The following is an 18,547-nucleotide window of genomic DNA, read 5'->3' on the forward strand; positions in this document are numbered from 1 at the left end:
TGCACTGACGAGCAAAGGTCTTACACAGCAAGTTGGAAAGGTGGAGCTACAGGGAGGCTAGTTAAGCCCAGCCTGCAGCCTGAATGCTAACTCCGAGGAAGGGGTGGTCTAGTATAGAAAACAAACCTAGTGGGTTATCCATCCTAAACCACCCTTACCAGTGTAAAGCCTAAGCCTGTCTTTACCTCTGTCTGTCCTTGTAGGTCGTGGTCACTTTCCAGTTTCGGTGTAGGTTTTCCCTGTGGAAGCCACTGAGGCTACAATGGCACCCCTCTCCTTGACTGTCAGAGCCAATGTCTTAAAAAAAAAAAGACCCTACTTCTGGTTGGTGGAAAACTGTCACCAGCAGCCCTGCTCCCACCCACAGCATGTAACTTGGTTTTAGCTTCCAGACATTTCACTGAGCACTTCCCGGCCTCAGCAAGATGTGTGATTGGTACCCCGCTCTTCCTTTACACAAGCCCTCCCACACCCATTGGCGCTTCCTCCTTCTGCCAAACAAACTTTATTGCACCAAAAAGGAAAAAAAAACTTCATTTATGTACAGTCAGATATAAAGACATCTCTTGACTCCTGTGCATATATTTCCTCAAGATTAGGGCGTAAAAGTCAGGCCAGTATGCCAGACGTGCTCTGCCCATGGCAGGGCCAGGAAGAGGATTGTCACTTGAAAGTGGGAACACTTAAATGGATGACAGACAACACTGGACCAGCAGACAGAGGGCATTCTTCCCAGCCCTGTCCTACCTCTGGGAACGGAAGAGGGAAATTGGAAGCAGGTGACTTTTCTGAGCCTCCTCGTGAAAAGACCCAACATTTAGATACCGAAGGTCAACTTCTGTTCCCCAGACCCACTTCCTGTGCAGTTTGCTTCCTGGCCTCCCAAGTAGGACATCCTCCTTTGTGCCCAACCTCCTTCCCAACACCTCCCAGGCAAGTACCACGACACACAAGACAGGCGGGCAGAGCAGAAAACACGTTATCCTCCCCACACACAGCTGGTTACTGACGGGGCCATGTCACTCAGAGGGCCAACACCCCACGGGAGGCCTTAACGAGCCGCTGGAAAGCACAGGGAGAACACACCAAATAGGGAGAGGGTGGGTTCCCTCCTTGCCCAGCATCACAGCGCACCTAAAGCATATTTTTCTCAGCCAACCAGCTAAGGATCACTGCAGATAAATACAGATAAGCAACACAGCCAGGCAAACACCCATCAGAGCAGGTGACAAAGAGCAGCTGGGAGGGGCTGGGGAGAGAGGAGTCTCCAGAAATCTAGAAATCTCCTGCCCCAATCTCTACTGGCTACCCTTGCTCCCCACTAGTCCCTGGGCCTTGAAGTGAGGAAGGATGACTATAGGCTGGGGTAAAATCCACAAGGACAGCCAAGCAAAATACAATAGGACTAGCATCACTCTGCCCTCACCACACCCAGGAGAAATACCCTCATTGTGACTGGTATTTAGGAAAGTCTGTAAGAGACTATCCTATTTAGTGGCTCTAACCCATACACCCAGCAGCTGCCGGAGTTGGGGAATTTCCAATGATTTGGGGAACAAACAGCATCTCCAGCTACCTACGGTGCCTGTGAGGGCTTTACCCAGAACTTGGTTCAGTCCTATCATTTATTTTCTGTCTTCAATCTCAAAATGGGGGGGGGGGCAATGGGCAACAGGAGAGAAAGGTGCTCAGGTGCTAGGTAAAGCTCACTGATCAGCAGCCTAGATTCCACCACTGTTCCTTCTCTTTGGTCTGTCTAGAACAGTGACTATAAATTAGGGAAAACAAAATTATGCTTGCCCATGGGAAATAATGGGGAAGAGAGGCAAGGAGGAAAAGGGCACGGGGAAGCCCTGCTTCAAGACTGAAGAGACACATACAACCACCCAGACTGCTTAAATGTCACAGACGGCCCCCCACCCCAGCTCCCTTCCGGTTACCCCACAAATCATTTGGGCACATTCCCTCTTGGAATTGCAATTTCTATCTCCCACCTACCCCTAAGGAGCTGGCCCTGTGGAGAGGTGTGTCGGTTGTTTTGCTTTTGCCAAAGGCCCTCACCCTAGGTGCTCCTGCACAGGTACCTTGGCCCCTGATATGGGATGAACGAAGCCCCCAGATGCTCGAGAGCCAAGGAGGTCAGATCGGAACAGACTCCCCATCCCCACACCCTGGGATCCAAGCTTGCTTGGTTCTTGCTATCTTGCAGAATGACGTCACGTTGGAGGGAGATACACAGTGCCTCTCCATCCCTGGGGTGGGGGAAGGACCTTTGCTGGGACTCTCGAGTGGGGGGAGGGAGAGGGGAGCAGGGTCTAAACCCTCAGGCCCCCGTGCAGGTCCGTCTCTGTCCCAGATGAGCTGCTGTCAGAGTCCATTTCGGCATTCTCATTACGGAGCCTCTCCAGAACTTTCTGACGAATCAGTCCCAGGCGCATCAAGAGGGACTGGTAGTCAAAGTGGCCCCGCTTCTCTCCAAAAGGGTCCTGTGGGGAGAAGGGGACAAGGGAGATGGGAGAGTCAAGTCTGAGCGGTCACCCTAGAGAGCACGGCGCTGGGCCCGTATGAAACTCGTGTCCGACTTCTAGGTCACAGGAACAGAGCGGGGCACAGCACACAGGGCACATGAGGTCATCTCTGTTCAGGAACATTGTGGCACATCTACTGCCCCGGGCAGGCCTGTCTCGGGCCAACATTGAAAGGTGATGCATTCCTCAAAGGCAAGCCAGTAGTACACAGAACACTAAGGACACGACAAAACGGGGAAGAGGAATTCAAGATGGGGACTGTAATGATTAAGCGTGCCTGTGTTTCCAATTAACCTCAAAACTACACAAAGGGAGAGTTACTCTTCGTTCCCTACACAGAAGGCCTTCAAGTAACACTGCCCTGGATCAACGTCTCTGTTGTAACACTGATGAGATGCCCAGGAACTTACTCTTGTTTACATCAATTAGACTACGGTAAACTTGGTTTTGTATGTTGCTTTGCTGCAGTTCTGAGAATGTAACAACATAAAGTGAGGGCATCCTGTACTCAAAAAGGGTAATGTGCTTTTCTAAGGTCACGGACGGGTCTAGAACTCAGGAGCTCGGACCGGTCCTGTATCCCAGGGATCAGTCACCATATTTTGGTCTAGGTTTCTGGGCATCATGCTAGGGCCGCCCAAACATCACACGGAAAGGCGTTAACTGTCCTTAAAGTAGAAAAATAACTGTGGTTGTGGTGGAGGATATAATGAAGGAATTTAAAAGGCTACACAGGAGCCATGGCAGCCAAGTAGAGTGGCCAGGTCTCAGACAACTGGAGACCTCTTTCCTTGGCAGTCACAAAAAGGCACATGTTTTTCCTTCTCACAGTGCATCTGCTTCTCCCACATAAACTCCTTCCACTCTTCTGTCTGTGATCAGGGACCAGTGGACGCAAGTCCCAGTCGCTGTGTCTAGAACAGGCGTTTCCCACGCAGGAGGCTTACATCACCCAAAGTCTGACCTCCGCACTTACTCTGGGAGCTGCCGATTTTCCAAATCTTCCTTCTTTCATCATTGGCTCCATTTCCACCCATTCTCCTCCTCCCCAGATCCTGCTCCTCCCTTTCCTTCCCCCATCGTGAGGTATTTTCCCTTAATAGACTGCATACTGGAATTGCTGCTAGGTACCAACAATGAGAATTCCTGATGGGGCACAAACCACGGCATGCTGCATCTCCAATACACTCTGAGCTGGCCTTGCCCTTTGAGTTCAAGTGTGGCAGGTGGGTGGAGAGTCCTTGAAGGACAGATAGGGAAACTAACATTTCCAAGCAGCACCTGAAGAAATAAGACATTTACTCCTACTGCAGGAGGTGCTGGGTGGCCAAAGGGCTGGGGGGAACAGTCTAAGAAGAGATGGAGAGAGCCCTAAAAGGTCCTAGTCACTTACCCAACTCACTGTATTTCTAAGCAAGACCATCAGTAAATTGATCCAAAAGACATGAGAACCAGCCCTTCAAGACTAAGGCTCTCACCCTCTTACCAGACAGGCTGTTCATACTGGAGCCCACCTGCAATCTGCTGTGATAAGAACCTCTTCTGTAAAACAAGCCGTAACTTCTGCGTTTTGATTGGAAGCACAAGCACATTCCCCCAGTAGAGGCAGAGAATGAGTCATTGGTTACCCTCTTGTAACAGGAATTTAACTCCTAACACCACACACACAATGCCTGTCTAAGCCTTCTTTCTCTTAATGCCCCTCTGAGCTAGGGATGGGATTCCAACAAATGACTTCCAGTTCTTTAAGATTCTTAGAGAGCTGAATGTTCTTGGTTTGAAAGGACTACTGACCAAGAAGGGAAGGAGTTCCAGGCTAGAAAGGATGATTCAGGTTCTACTCATGAGTACCTACTTTACGTCAGGACCTTAGAACCACCTCCAAATGGCTTTAGGCAAGTCAGTCTCCTCTCTGGGCCTCAGCTACTCAACTGAACCAGGTTCCTTTCGGCTCTCGGTTCTAGGAGAGATGTGGATGTCACCCTTGCAGGGGAATTTTACACGGTCTTGCTGGAAGGCCCTGGAGTCAACAGCAGGGGCTGCATTACCTGCATAGTCTGGCCTTGAAGGTGCAGGCGATCTTTGCAGGCCACCTCATAGAATTCGTAATACTCCAGGAAGGACTTCTCCATCACCCCTCTGGAAAACAAGCAGAGACGCTTACGTTGGGAACCAGGCGGAAAGGGGTCACCCCTTCACCATCTAGGCTTAACGCCAAACGAAACAGCTAGCGTTTCGAAGCCCATGGTTGGTTTTCCTTATACCTTAGGGACTATAAAATGCGAGCTACTGTTAATACCAACCATTCAAATCTCACCTTCAACCCATGTCTTGCTCATCCTTGTCGGTTTTCCATAGGCCTTCCCTAATTCTAATCCTTATTCAAAATTGTCCCAAGGAAGTTTTTTTCATTAACTCTGGACTTTGTTCTTCCAGTTTTAATAATCAAGAAATAAACTCAAACGATAAGAAATGGTTTGCTGCGAGGTGCTCTACACCTCATTTGGCTGTAGAACAGCTGGCTGTGTCTTTAATGTGTCCAGGTCCTTGGAAACCGGGGGCTCCCTGAGGGCACGGACTGGAGGCCTGACACTCCAAGAACAGAGCAGCTCTCTCGGAACTTCCTCCTGGGAACCTTCAGCCACATTAAAGTATAAACCACATGCTTTTAAACCACTTGCTTCTTCGGTTTCCCTCTGGTGTTCCCAAAGTTCTCAAAGGTCCGAACAAGCTAAATCTTCAAAAGGAATGCAAGTACCAACGGGGCTCTCCAGACACATACCGTAAGGGTTCAGGACAGGGACACTTTCCTTCCATCATGTCACAGACTGCCACCCGGATGGTCTCATGCCGAATACATTCATTATAATTTTTGCTGTCTCCTGGATGTCTCTCCTGTAATGTGACAGACACCATAGTACCCAGGTACAAAATTCAGGCAAAGAGAGAAGCCAATGGGAAGACTTCAGGATTGGTGTGGGGCATGTGACCTAAGCAAATGAACTGAGAGGAAGTCTTTCCCAAAGAGCAACAAGGCCTCCTGTTGAGACTGTTACCATCCCTGGTACATACCAATACCCATCCTCCACCGGGTCATTTGACCCATATAAGCAGCAAACTAGATTCATCCGATTTTCGAAAACCTGAAATGAAAGGCCTCTCAGGTAAGGATTAAGTGGGAAATACCAATTATGCATAGATGATGGTAGGACTCAGTCTGGAGTCTATGATGGGTGCTTCCTGGTTAACCCCTTCACACGTCTGTAGGGTTCTACTGTCGTGAACTCAACTGCTGCGAAGCTATCAGAAGTAGGCTTGAAATTTTCAAAAGAAAAACCCCAACTTTTGGTCTCTAAAGCTGATCTGAATGTGTGGGTATGAACAAAAGGGAGCATAGGAGGAAGCAACCCTCCTTTAACCTCTTCCTTTGCTCTTCAATGTTCGCTTTCCCACCAACCCTGGTGAATCAGAGCCTTGGCCTCCGACAAAGTCTTTGATAAAAGCACTAACAGGAAAGATACACACACCTTCGGCCTTCTCACTATGGTTCCCAAAACACACCACAACAAAATCTCACGGGCGCTTTGGAATATTTTACATATTTTTTAAACTTTTTTTTTTTAGTTTTATCTTTAGAGGGGAAGGGAAGGAGAGAGGGAGAGAAATATCAATGTATGGTTGCCTCTCATGCATCCCCTGCTGGGAAATGGCCTGTAACCCAGGCATGTGCCCTGACGGGGAATTCAGCCAAAGGCATGTGCCCTTTGGTTCACAGGCCTATGCTTAATCCACTGAGCTACACCAGCCAGGGCATGGATATTTCAAACATTTGAAGAAAACCACAGTATCCAACACCTATCAAATACAATGCAAACTACTGGCTTAACGTAGGTAATTCAGTTTTAACTGCAGTATATCCCTTTTGATGACATGTTATCTTTTGAGGATGGATTTTCAGCCACTAACATGATAAACAGCAGGTAGCACATGAACACAGTGTGGAATAGAACTGAGGGTGGTGGGTTCAATCTGGTTCCAAGACTTTGAAAGTCACTCGATGCCTAACAGATTTACACGTCGTATTGTTATGCCATTCTAGTTATTTTTTAAAAAGGTATTTGAAACTAACTGCTTAACAAATGGAACAGTTTGGCAATTCTTCCTGCCTGGAGAACTGGAAAAAAAAAAGAAAAAAACAACTACCACGACAAGAGAGTGCTGTGAACTGTAACATCTGAAAGTATTAAAAATAAGTCGTATCTGCTCAATTTAAAGACAAGGAAGATCTAAAAGTCAGCATCCTGGTTATTAGCCAATGAAGTCCATTTCCACTTCTACCTACTCCTGCAATATACTATATGTTTGCAAAGAATGGTTTAGGGGATAATTTTTGTTCATTCTTAAAGGGTGTATTTCTCTTTGTTCAGATTTACAGAAGACTCATCAATCTCAGTGATATCTCAAAGGGTGTATTTCTCTTTGTTCAGATTTACAGAAGACTCATCAATCTCAGTGATATCTCAAACAGTTTCAAAACAAATTAAGCTCTTTTAATCACCCCGACTGAATTATTATCTTTGGCAATATCATTGGGACTAAGTGCTGGAAGGCACTTTGGCAAAATGGAAGAACTTTGGGTGCAAATCCTGGATCCGACCCTGAGCTGGAGTGTCCACGTGAAAATTCATTAACCTCTATAAGCCATCATTACCTTGAAAACAAGGATAATAATTTACCTCACAGAGCTATTATGAAAATTACCTAAGAAATTATATATAAAAACTTGGCAGTGTCTGGCACATAACATACCCTTGGAAAACGTGAGTTTCCTCTACCTTCTCTTCGGCAGCGCTGACTACCATTCTTGCCCTAGCTAATGACTAGCTCCTCGGCTCTGCAGGTAATGGTATAGCCGACCTTGAACAAAACAGGGTTGAACTGTATGGGTCCGCTTACATGTGTTTTTCTTCTCCGCCCCCCGGGAAATACAGTTGGCCTTTCTCATCTGCAGGCTTCATATTCGCAGAGCCAACCAGAAGCAGACTGAAAACGTTATCTTCACACTCCCGACCACAGATCCTACGTACTGTTTTCAATCCACAGTTGGCTGGATTGGTGGATGCAAAGGGCCCACTACAGAGTCCAAAGCTGTATGTGAAGTTTTGGCTGCAGGTTGTTTAAGGGTCAACTGTTACTTTATAACTCCAAAGAATGTCTGGCTCAGCAGTGGTCCCTGACATCACCTCAGGCGACACAGAGAATGGCGGCACACAGAAGAACCCACTGGATACAAGTAGAACAGCCCCCACAAAGCAGGCTCAGAACTAACTTCCAAATGACTCCACTGACTTCCACATGGTAGATTAATCCAAGTCAAATGGAAATAACTTGACAGTGTTATCGTAACTGACAAAGGAAAAAACTCATTAATGAGGAGCATGCATGCCAGCTTCTTTTTTCTCCTATATACTGACAAGTTTAATATGTGGGGCTAAGTCAGGTTAAAAAAACAACCCAGAAACCCTTAAGCAGACAGGTCTCTCTCATGTCTTAAAACCCAGTATCCCACGCCCCAGGGCTGGGCTGCCCTGTACTTACCTGCTCGAAGCCAGGCTCGTTGTGATAGGGGTTCTCGGTCATCAGGGACTGGATGGAGATAAGCACGGAAGAGATGCTCTGGGCTGGGCTCCAGGCAGGGCCAGTCCATGTACTGCAAAACACACCAGAGGGGACGGAGAGGGATGCGGGGAGAGATGGGGAAAGGCTGTCCCAGAAAGCCCAATGCACAAGCACCCAGGGGCCTAGCAGCACAACCTTAACTACTCAAGGTTTCTCTTTCATTATTAACACTCGGGAATTTCCCAGCCTCTGTCTCCCCCTCATTCACCAGAAATCAGTCAAGGGCTTAATCCTCTTATCAAGTGAGACAAAAGAAAAGGGGGTAGGGCAAGGGAGATAACTTTGAAGGGATTTTCTTCAGGCTAGGAAAGAAATAGTAGCCAGAGAAGGTTCTGTTCATCAGAATGAAAGAAATAAGGGAAGAAAACAGCTCCAAAGGGAGTAAAAATGTTAACCTCAGTGGATCTCAAAAAGCTTCCTTACTTATTTGGGTGTGATGGCGTGAGTGAGGGGAGAGAAGCTGGGCACAGAGGCCCAGAGGGGAGTGAAGCCATCTGGTTAGAGGCTACGTGGGGGCCTCCTCGGGACTCAGTTCTCTATCAAGCCCCCAAGGAGTATCAAATTCCCTGAAGACTACAGAACTCTGCCAAAGAACAGGAAGGGACTAAGGAGGACTTCTAGATTGTGGAGGGTCTGAAAATACATGAAAAATAACTTGAATAAGAGAGAAACACCAACACTGCTCCTCTCTCATAAATCTGATCGAGCATTCAGAGGAAGAGGGCAGGCTAGACATTAATGACATTTACTTTTGATTTTTAGTAATCGAATAGATGGCGCCTGAGCTGGAAGCTGAACACAAGCCAAGCCAGGACTGCTTCTTCCAGTTAACTGGCCAGTGCCCTTTTCTCCACTGGAACTGAGGGAAGCCCGAGGACGGGATGTGCGACAATGACGTCATCAGAGCTTGCTCCTCGGTGCCTTTCAACCTGCTCTTTCCTCAGCTTTGCTCCCCACAAAACTGTAAACTTTTGCTAAGGCTTCACATACCCACGGATTCAAGTAAACATGGTAAACTTTCATTAAACTTGTCAGTAAGTCGGCCCAATATTTTTTCTAGGTTGGAAGGAAAAAAATGAGGCTGATAAAGTGAATATAGTCACCTAAGAACACATGGGAATTATCTACTCTGATTCTTCACGGCAAATTTTCAATTTCGGGGTAGCTCTCCCATTTCCACCCAACATACTTCTGCCACTTTCACCCTACCCTCTTACTTCCCCTATTTCTATTGTCAGCTAGTGTTTACTCGACATAATTTTATGTTAGCCTAATAAAGGAGAACCTCAGTGGTTGAGTGTCAGCCTGTGAATCAAAGGGTCGCCAGTTCAATTCCTGGTCTAGGGCACATGCCTGGATTATGGGCCAGGTCCCCGGCAGGGGGTGCATGAGAGGCAACCACACACTGATGTTTCTCCTCTTTTTCTCTCCCTTCCCCTCTCTAAAAAATAAATAAGAAAAAATCTAAAAAAACAACAACAACAAAAACAGGCCCTGGCTGGTGTAGCTCAGTGGATTGAGCGCAGGCCTTCGAACCAGACTACTGTGGTTCGATTAGGCCAGGTCCCGGCAGGGGATGGCAGGGACGCACGAGAGGCAGCCATACATTCATTTAAAAAAAAAAAAAAAAAAACCCACCTTCATGAATAAACTTCATACATAAGTGACAACTAAATTTCCTTACCACTGTGGGTTACACAGACCACTACCCTACTAGCCCAGATAGTTATAGGCCCTAGCAAGGTAAAGAACGTCTTTAAGGACAGCCTGCTTTACAGGACTTCCTCACTGCCACCCACAATCACGGGACACATTCCTAGATCTGAGATTGAAAAAAAAAAAAAAAAAACCCACATCTCCAGTTGCGTCAGCTGCCTTGTCTTCACACAGATCCAGAAACTGATGGACAAGAAGGAAGAAAACAGCACTGCGAGTTTGGGCAACTCTCTCAACTGCAGCCTGCACTTGCTCTCTGCCCCAGGGAAATGCAGACCACACTATAAGACCAATCCCGAATATACTAGAAGACATTTTCATTCTGAATGTTTAACCCTCTCAGGCAATGAAAAGGAACATACGAGAAACTATATGAAGCAAAATCTCGATAGCACCCAGACACAAAATGCACTTAAAACTTGTGTTTCGTGTTCGATGTGATTTCCAGCCTTAGACATTTTTCATTCAGTTGTTAAAATATCATAACCATCACCACCACCGCCGCCTCCAAAGCCACTAATTGAGAGACTCATAAATAAGACACCCACAATCCTGAATGGCACAGACCTGCAGCCTTTCTCAACCTGTTTGGAGGGGAATTAAGCCCTGATGCCCTGAGGGAGTGGTTCTCAAACTACAGTGTGCGTGAGTCCCCTGGAGGGCTTGTAGAACAGACTGTTGGGCCCCCGTCCCCCCAGTTTCTAGTACAGTCAGTCTAAGGTGGGGCCCCAGAGTCTGCATGGCTCCAAGTCTCCAGGTGCTGCTGCTGCTCCGGGAGAACCACCTCACCGAGGCAGCCACCATGCGGGGAATTAACTTCTCATTCGCATCCAGAATCGTACTCGTCATGTACCACCCCAGGGAGAGTGGAGGAAATAGTCGCCCCGATTATTTTCTGTGTTCTGTAGTTCAGATGAGAAACCCTGGTTGATAAAAGCCTAGAGTAATTACTTGCTAGCAACCAACTTGGCCACTTAGAAATCTCCTCTTACCCTAGGATACTCAAGCAGACCTTTCCATTGCGGTAGAAGTTGGGGTTAAACCTCACTGTGTTATTGCCCGTTGTCATCAGTTTGACCCGAGGTGGGTGGATGGGATAGTCGGGCGGACACCGAAACACGAACAGGAAGAAACCCCCTTCATAAGGAGTGTCAAATGGGCCTGTGATCAATGCATGAATCTGTAAAATAAAACCCCATCTCAAAATTGTGACGCAATGTCCCATCCCAACCCCTCCTGGCTTCCACTTGCTACCCACGTCAGAAGCAGGACCTTCATCTGGTATCCACATTCCATATCCTCTCCATGCAGAATGAACAGCCTGCCCTCACTCACATTCATACTTTTAGAACTGTTACTCCGGGGTTCCATTCTAAAGTTAGAGCCCAAGGTGAAAACTCCCTCTAGTCAAAATCGCCCCTGAGTATCCTTAAGACTCCTTTCAAGCATGGCTTTTGCTCAGACTCTCCGGTCAGTGTTCGGTGTAACACATAACGGACAGAACACCGATGTGCAAAATATGCATCTGTAAAGTACTATCCTGGCATTTTTAATTTTAATAGTTTTTTTTCTGAGTATATACTTTCGGATTTGCCCAGGTTTAATGTGCGTATGATGCAACTCCACCCTGCATTTATGTGGCAAAAAAGGGGAGGCAAGTTGGATGGAAAAGTAGGAAGGGACTGGAAGCCACAGCACCGGCACCAGTGACCGCGCAGAGTGGAGGGCTGCGATGGAGGCCTAGGGTGCCTCCTTCCTCTGCAGGGGAACAAACTCACATCACCCACCCGGCTGTGTCAAAGGTACAAAGAAAAATGGGGAGAAGTCACGGTCTACTCAAAGCCATTAGACCATCCCCAGAACTTGCCCCAACACTGTAGGTTAATTAAAAGATAAAAATAAAGAAAAAAAAATGCAGCAGCACTTAAAACAGAACACTGAATTCTCTCCCTCTAGCCCTAATTATTGAACAAGATTTCCCCAACCTGAACTGAGTTATTCTTCTACAAAGGCTCACAGGCATGTTAAGTCTGCTCAGAAATAGAACAGTAAGAGGAAAAAGGACCTGCGATCCAATGCCTCAGGGGATAGTCCCTACCTTGCCCTGGTGACACCCTCCATTTTCTTTTAGCTCAGTCATTGGAAGAGCAAGCTCAACTGGCATCGACATGGCGTCAATTCTGGGGACCCAGGGACTAGCATTTTAACACTGATACCTGATGGCGGACAAGATGTCCGAGGAAAAACATTTCCAATCCCATAAAAAGAAAAAATTAATTGAAAGAGAAACCTATTCGTAACAAAACAGATATCAACAATACCAAATCTGAATTTCTACCGTTAAGAAAATGGAAGCTGTAAGTTTTCATTTAAACACTAGATTTAGGCAATCTGATTTCGTCCCAACATCAGGTTAGGAGCCTAAATGATGCCCTTTCACTGCCAACACTGCTCACTCACGCTTGCCCTACCTCCAGCCTTCGCTACCCTGATTCACAGCTGCTGCACATGTACAGGCCAAGAGTGGCGGGATGGGGGACGAGCTGGGCAGTACAATGGACAGGGTGACCACCTAACTTATCATCCAGACCGGAGCACTTGTGGAAGTGGAAGGAGCACCTTACTAATAGTTACGCCGGAATAACAGGTATAAACTGGGATGTTCCAAGGCAACCAGAACCTACCGGCACCCTAGTAAAACACCTGTGCAAAGCTTGTTCCACCTCACTGTGTAACCTTGGGCAAGACCCTTACCCTCTTAGGGGCTTGATTCCTTTCCTATGTAATCAGAGATGTGAGCTGGATAATCTCTTTTAGGCTCTTCCAACTTTATGGGCCCAATTTCCCAATAAACCCCGACCCCCAGCAAGTTACGTACCTTAGTCATGTCAACAGTATCAGGTACAACGAACATTCCCGGTGGAGGCTCCTTATAAATGGACATGATATCCCTGTAAAACACCAAGAGGAGGTGGGGGAGAGGGGAGGGAGAGGAGAAAAAAAGGGAATCCCTTGAACAGGATGGTTGTTACCACCTCAGTGAGGCCAGGGTTCAGGAGAGTGGTGCTTGGTACCACAGATGTTTGCACTGTCTTGCTGCACTAGCTGAGTGCTAGTCAGACAGACAGAGAGCAAATTATTATCAAAGGGGCATTGTTTCCTCAGGGGGAGGGTAAGGAGAGGGCAAAAAAATCAGAGATCCCAAAGGCATCAGATGTCACCCGGAAAAGCCACATCCCATTTACTCTCACTTCCTCCCACATGGCAATTCATTCACTCCCCACCCCCGAGATTCCCAGGTACTACAGCTAAATGCTAAAGGAAGATTTTTTAGTAACTGGGAAGGCACCATCAACCCCACTAAAAAACTAATTCCATAAACCACCGTGGACCTTTGTTAGCAAGGGGATTATATGAAGCAAGTGAGCTGACAGGGAGCAATGATCTTCTCGCCCAAGAGACTAATAGGGCAGGAATCTCACAGCTGGAAGATGACATGCAGTGGCTGCTTAGAAGTGAGATTTCTAGGTCCTATCTCACGAGCGAGAATGCATCAGCTGTGAGTGAGGGTCTAAAGGAGGGCATTCTAGGTGGGAAAAGCCTAGGGACTTTCATGACGACACGGAAAAGTGCAAACAGCTGGAGCAGAGGAAATAAGTATAGGCAGAACTCAATGGTATGTAAGGAATGTAAAACTGCCCCATGTCACGCACTGGGCCAGGTATACTTTACACACAACGTGCTCTTTAATTTTCACGGAAACCCTGAAACATAGGTAGAGATACCTCTAAAGGGACTTGAAAAGTGGGGGATGGGAACTTTCCGATGAGGACTGTGAAGGGAGCGTGGTCAGCAGGAAACAGGTCCTACGTGACAGGTACTATGCTAAGAATTTAAAAAAAATGTTGTCTGTTAAATGATACGATCTAAGATCAGTTGCCCAGAGGCAAGAACAAAATCGACTTAGGCCCTTGTTCCTAGGCTTGCATTGGGTATTATTTACTTAGAAAAATAAACCTGATGGTCCAGAGCAAAAAATATAGGAAAGAAATATCTTGAGTGGAGTATTACAAATATCTTGAGGGGAGGAAGCCTGAGTTCCAGGAACAGGTGTGAGAGTGGACAGCTTTGGGGGTATGGAAAGTGGTTCAAGGAAAGACTGTGGGCATGGGAGAAGTGAACTAGACTTGGGAAGGGACTACGGGGAGGGGATCTGAGGAAAAGGGGAATAAAAAGAAAGGCTGGTTTCGAGTCTGAGGCCGGGAAAGCAATCTGGGTCTGCATTAAAAACGAGGGCCAGGAAGAGACGACAGAGAGGGACCCCGATGGATTGGGACTCCACGCAGCACCTAGAAAGGCTAGGGTGGGAAGGGGGTACAGGGGCGGAACGGTGGGCGAGAGGGGGTGTTACTGAAGCGCTAAAGGGTCGGGTTTCAGGCGGGAGGTATGGGGGGGACGGTGTCCGGAGTAGAGACAGAGGGCCCCAGGGAGGCTGCCGAGGGGCGGGGTCGGACCTGGGCTACTCGAGTAGGGGTTTGGTGGATGTTGAGCTAGGGGCTGGGGATGTGGGGGATCGGGTCCCGACTCTCCCGGCTGACTAGAAGTGGGCCTTGCAGCTGGGCGGCTGCGAGGGGAGCACGGAGGTGGCAAGGGAGAGTGAGGGCTGTAGTGGTAAGGGTTGGGGGGGCGCGGAAGGTCGAGCCCCGGAGCTTGGGGCTGGGGAAGGAAAAATCCCGGCTCACCGCTTGATCCGGAGTAGACACTGCGGCGCGGTTCGCTCGCCGTCCCAGTCGGAGCTGAGTGTGGGGTCCCAGTGGCTAAGCAGCGCGGCCCCGTGGGCAGCGGCCGAGGGCGGGAGCCCGGGCAGCGGAGCCAGGCCGCTCCCTGGTCCCCCAGCCCCACCCGCTGCCGCCGCCCACACATCGGGCAGGAAAGGAGGCCCGAACCCTCCGCCGCTGCCGCTAACGCCGACAACACCGGCGACTCCGCTCGCTCCGGGGCCTGCCGCCCCGGCGCCCGCCGTCGCCGCCTCTTCAGTCGGACTCTCCGCCATCACTGCTTCGCTTCCGGGACTGCTAGGCAGCGCGTCCGCCGACCAGAGCGGCCGCTGCTCGCACTGTCTTTCTCACCACCGAGAGCGGGGCCAGAGTGTCCCCACCCTCCGAGGCCACAGCCTGGCTGCGCTGGCTCCGCCCACCCCCGCCCCAACCAGCGAGAGGGGTTCTGCAAGAGTGTCCACCCACGGTCCTCCTAGCCGGAGGACCACGGGTTCTGGTTCTTGCGATGGTTGGCACCGCGGTTTGCTGGACAAGGTCTTTAGGCATGTCCCGGGGCGCCTCGGTGCAGTTGAGAACCCAATTCCAATGGTTTTCAAATGTTGAAGGAGGAAAACCGGACTGCGATATTCCCTCTTAAAGAGAGCGACCCTCAGATATGCCCATGGGGTAGGACTGAGGATCCAGCCTCCTTGTAGGGAGGCGCTGAGTAAACGGGTAACTCGCTTAAGTCCCTTGCTGCTCGAAAGGCTCTGTGATTTATCCTTATTCCCTGCACAGTCTCCCACTGAGGGCAGGCTGCCTGCCATTGCCCAGCCCGCTACAGGACCAAGAAGAAGGAAAGAAGGAGTCAAAACCTGCGAATGAAAAACTACCTCATTTCAGTGTTTATTCAATATATATTTAGGAAGAGCCTACTAAATTCTAGGCGTTGCCATAGGGATAATGAAACAGACCTAGAGAGCGTGGTGAAGGGGAAAAAATCAGGCCTCGACTCCAAGCTCGGTATTTTTACTTCCCACGAGTCCTTGAATACACAGGAATCGAGCAAAGGGGCTGTGAGTTTAAATCCTGGAAGGATTCCTCAGGACTTCCCTGATAAGAAAGGTGAAAAATAACATTACGGACTAAGAAAAACAATAGCCTCCTAAAAAAGAAAGCTTTACCTTTTCTCCCTAGTAAGAATACAAGCTCACACTCTTAACCAGAAAGACTTGGGGCCAGGTGTGTTTCAGAATTTAGAGTAACCTGGGGCAGTATCAAGTAACTAAGCGTTGATACCACTTCCATCCCAAAGGACATGAATATTCATAATTCGGGAACCCTTATGAATATTCATACAAAGTCCACCCGAATAGCTTCCCTTTGAATTATATTTTGCCGCCAATTTTTTTAAGTCCAGTTTTCACAGCTTTTGTGAATTTTTTGGTAAGGAAAGTTGTACACCTGAATGAAAACGGCCAACATTTACTGATAGCTAAAAATATGGTTTTTTAGCGAACATTTATTGGGTGCTTAATATGCTCCAAGCTCCTAGTATACTTGGTCTTATTTATTCCTTTCAAGGACCCTATGAAGTAAGTACTATTTTTAGTCTGTTCTGAAAGATGGAAAACAGTCTCACAGAGGTTCGGCCACTTACGCTGTCACACTGAGAACAAGCTGCAGAATTAGGGCCACATGCCAAATCTGACTCCAGACAAAAAGTTCTAACCACTATGTGATGTGGTCACAGCTATGAACTCTCCCACACTCACTGCACTTTACCTTGTGCCAAATGTCCTTGGTAACTGTTGCTCACACTCCCTGTCCACCTACACACATACACACACACAGCACTCTTGGCACTCCAGACCATGTATTTGTGAATCCAGCAAAGGGCACAACTTACGTACTTAATGTGAAACAAAACCAATCAATACAGATTTGCTTTGTTGATATAGTGCTTTACCATTCTATAAAAAGATGCCAGAGTATCTTTGAAAGTGTACACAAGAAATTTAACAGTGGCTGCCTCTGGATAATTTACTTGCTGACAAGGTGGGCCAAAGGGGTGTGTGTGTGTGTTTATGTGCAGGCGTGTGTGCAGTGCCTTTTAGATGTTGTACTGTGTATCTATCACCTATTCAAACTATATATTTTATTCATTTAAAAAGGAATCCAGAATTTTGCTTAGGTATTTAGTAAGATGGTCAAAAGTTAACTCACTGGTAACAACACACAAGGAAAACCACTAGTCCATAAAGTCCTTCATGGCAACAGACTGCAGAGGCCCAAGGATGGCCCACAGGGTAAGTGGACCCCTTAATTTGTCCCCTCCTTTCTACTGGACCACTGTGTTCAAGGACAAGGTCCTTAGTGGCGGGTGGGGCAATGAACAAAGAACACTTACCTTGTACCCACAAGAAAGGTTCAAGCTTTTGATTTGTATTATTCAGCAAATATCCAATTTTAGCCAACTTCTACATCTGTAGAATGGTGATATTTTCTACTTTTCAGGGTATTTTTGAAGATGAAGTGTGACATTTCTGGAAGTGTTTTCTAAGTGGCAAATACTGTCCAGATAATTGGTACCTCACTTGTTCATGTACCTTCTTTCCTCCAGGCCTTGGCTCCTGCTTTCTCTACCCGGAATATTCTTTCCCTCTACCAGGGGAAAACCTAGTTATTTAAACTTGCCAGGCCTCTTTTCCTCATCAGTAATATTGGTAAAATAATAGTAACTATAAAGAAGTGATAATATGGCCCTGGCTGGTGTAGCTCAGTGGATTGAGCACAGGCCTGCGAACCAGAGGATTGCAGTTCGATTCCCAGTCAGGGCACATGCCTGGGTTGCAGGCCGGTTCCCTGCAGGCCAACTCCCAGCAGGGGACGCTTGAAAGGCAACCATACATTGATGTTTCTCTCCCTCTCTCCTTCCCCTCTAAAGATAAATAAATAAATAAAATCTTTAAAAAAAAGAAGTGATAATATGATAATGAACAGTACCTGGCCAAAGTAAATGTTCGGCAATTAACTCATTATTTTTACTCATCTTCAAGGCTGGCTGGAATATTACCTTCTTGGCCAAGCCTAACACCTCCAGGCATATTATTAATATTATTAGTCATTTTTAATTACCCCATGCTCTGGAGTAATTCATACTTTTATTTAGGACATACTGCTTTTTATTTTGGTGGTTTGGTTACTCATCTGTCTACTACAAAGGACGCCCTCTAGGCCAGAATGCTCGGAACACCCCTCTGGTATCTCTGGGACCAGACATGCGGTGAGCACTGCCGAAACAGTGAACAGACTAGAGATGAGGACATGGTAGCTAACTGTCCTTCCCCTGGCCATGGATCTTCAGGACTTCACCTTTTCCTCCTCAGATATGCCTACTTTCTTTCCAAAGGGCTGAGCTGAGCTTGGCATAAAGAATCTGGGCCTTAAGGGCTGCAGAAGAAGGCAGCTGCTTAAAGGGAACTCCAGGAGGCCTCTAAGCTGGGGAACAGAGGAAGGACCAGGGAGAAGCTCGAAGAACCTTTAAATTGGCATTGCTTACTTTACCCAGCACTCACTTTTTTCAAGGAAACACCTGGCTGCTTTTCACTGGCAGCTTGGCCAGAGGGCAAGAGTGTGCCTTCCGGAGCCATCTAATGCCCTCTGGTGACAAATGACACAACTGAGGGCTTCCTTACAGGAACCTGGACCCAAGGCTCTCACCTCCCCAGCATGGGACCACCCTGCATTGAGCTCTTTATGCAATGAAGTCTGGTAGTGCCTTGCTCACAGCACCTAGGCAAGTGCCCTCCCCCAAGGACAGAGGCCAGCGAGTATTCTGGAGGCCTGGTCACAGCTATGTTTCCA

The 18,547-nt window shown here is 47.7% G+C and overlaps 1 protein-coding gene across 1 annotated transcript; it reads right to left on the reverse strand.

The window, feature by feature from the left end:
• Positions 1-489: 489 nt before the first annotated feature.
• UBE2Z (ubiquitin conjugating enzyme E2 Z) lies at positions 490-15,065 on the reverse strand. The gene is made up of 7 exons (XM_037033594.1): positions 14,666-15,065; positions 12,802-12,874; positions 10,916-11,103; positions 8,127-8,238; positions 5,311-5,423; positions 4,577-4,667; positions 490-2,486 (listed from the first exon to the last, which is right to left on the reverse strand). Exons 1-7 carry the CDS (start codon positions 14,974-14,976, stop codon positions 2,316-2,318), a joined length of 1,059 nt encoding a protein of 352 aa, XP_036889489.1. The 5' UTR covers positions 14,977-15,065; the 3' UTR covers positions 490-2,315.
• Positions 15,066-18,547: the final 3,482 nt, after the last annotated feature.

Source organism: Sturnira hondurensis, unplaced genomic scaffold, assembly GCF_014824575.4.
Source record: "Sturnira hondurensis isolate 20B ecotype Veracruz unplaced genomic scaffold, ASM1482457v3 Scaffold0021632, whole genome shotgun sequence".
NCBI classification, from domain to species: domain Eukaryota; kingdom Metazoa; phylum Chordata; class Mammalia; order Chiroptera; family Phyllostomidae; genus Sturnira; species Sturnira hondurensis.

Coding starts and splice junctions, on each gene's coding strand:
- UBE2Z (XM_037033594.1), bottom strand. CDS start 14,976: ATGGCGGAGAGTCCGACTGAAGAGGCGGCGACGGCGGGCGCCGGGGCG. Junction 12,875..14,665: donor TGTCTACTCCGGATCAAGCG/GTGAGCCGGGAT, acceptor GGTGTTTTACAG/GGATATCATGTCCATTTATA. Junction 5,424..8,126: donor ACGAGCCTGGCTTCGAGCAG/GTAAGTACAGGG, acceptor GTCACATTACAG/GAGAGACATCCAGGAGACAG.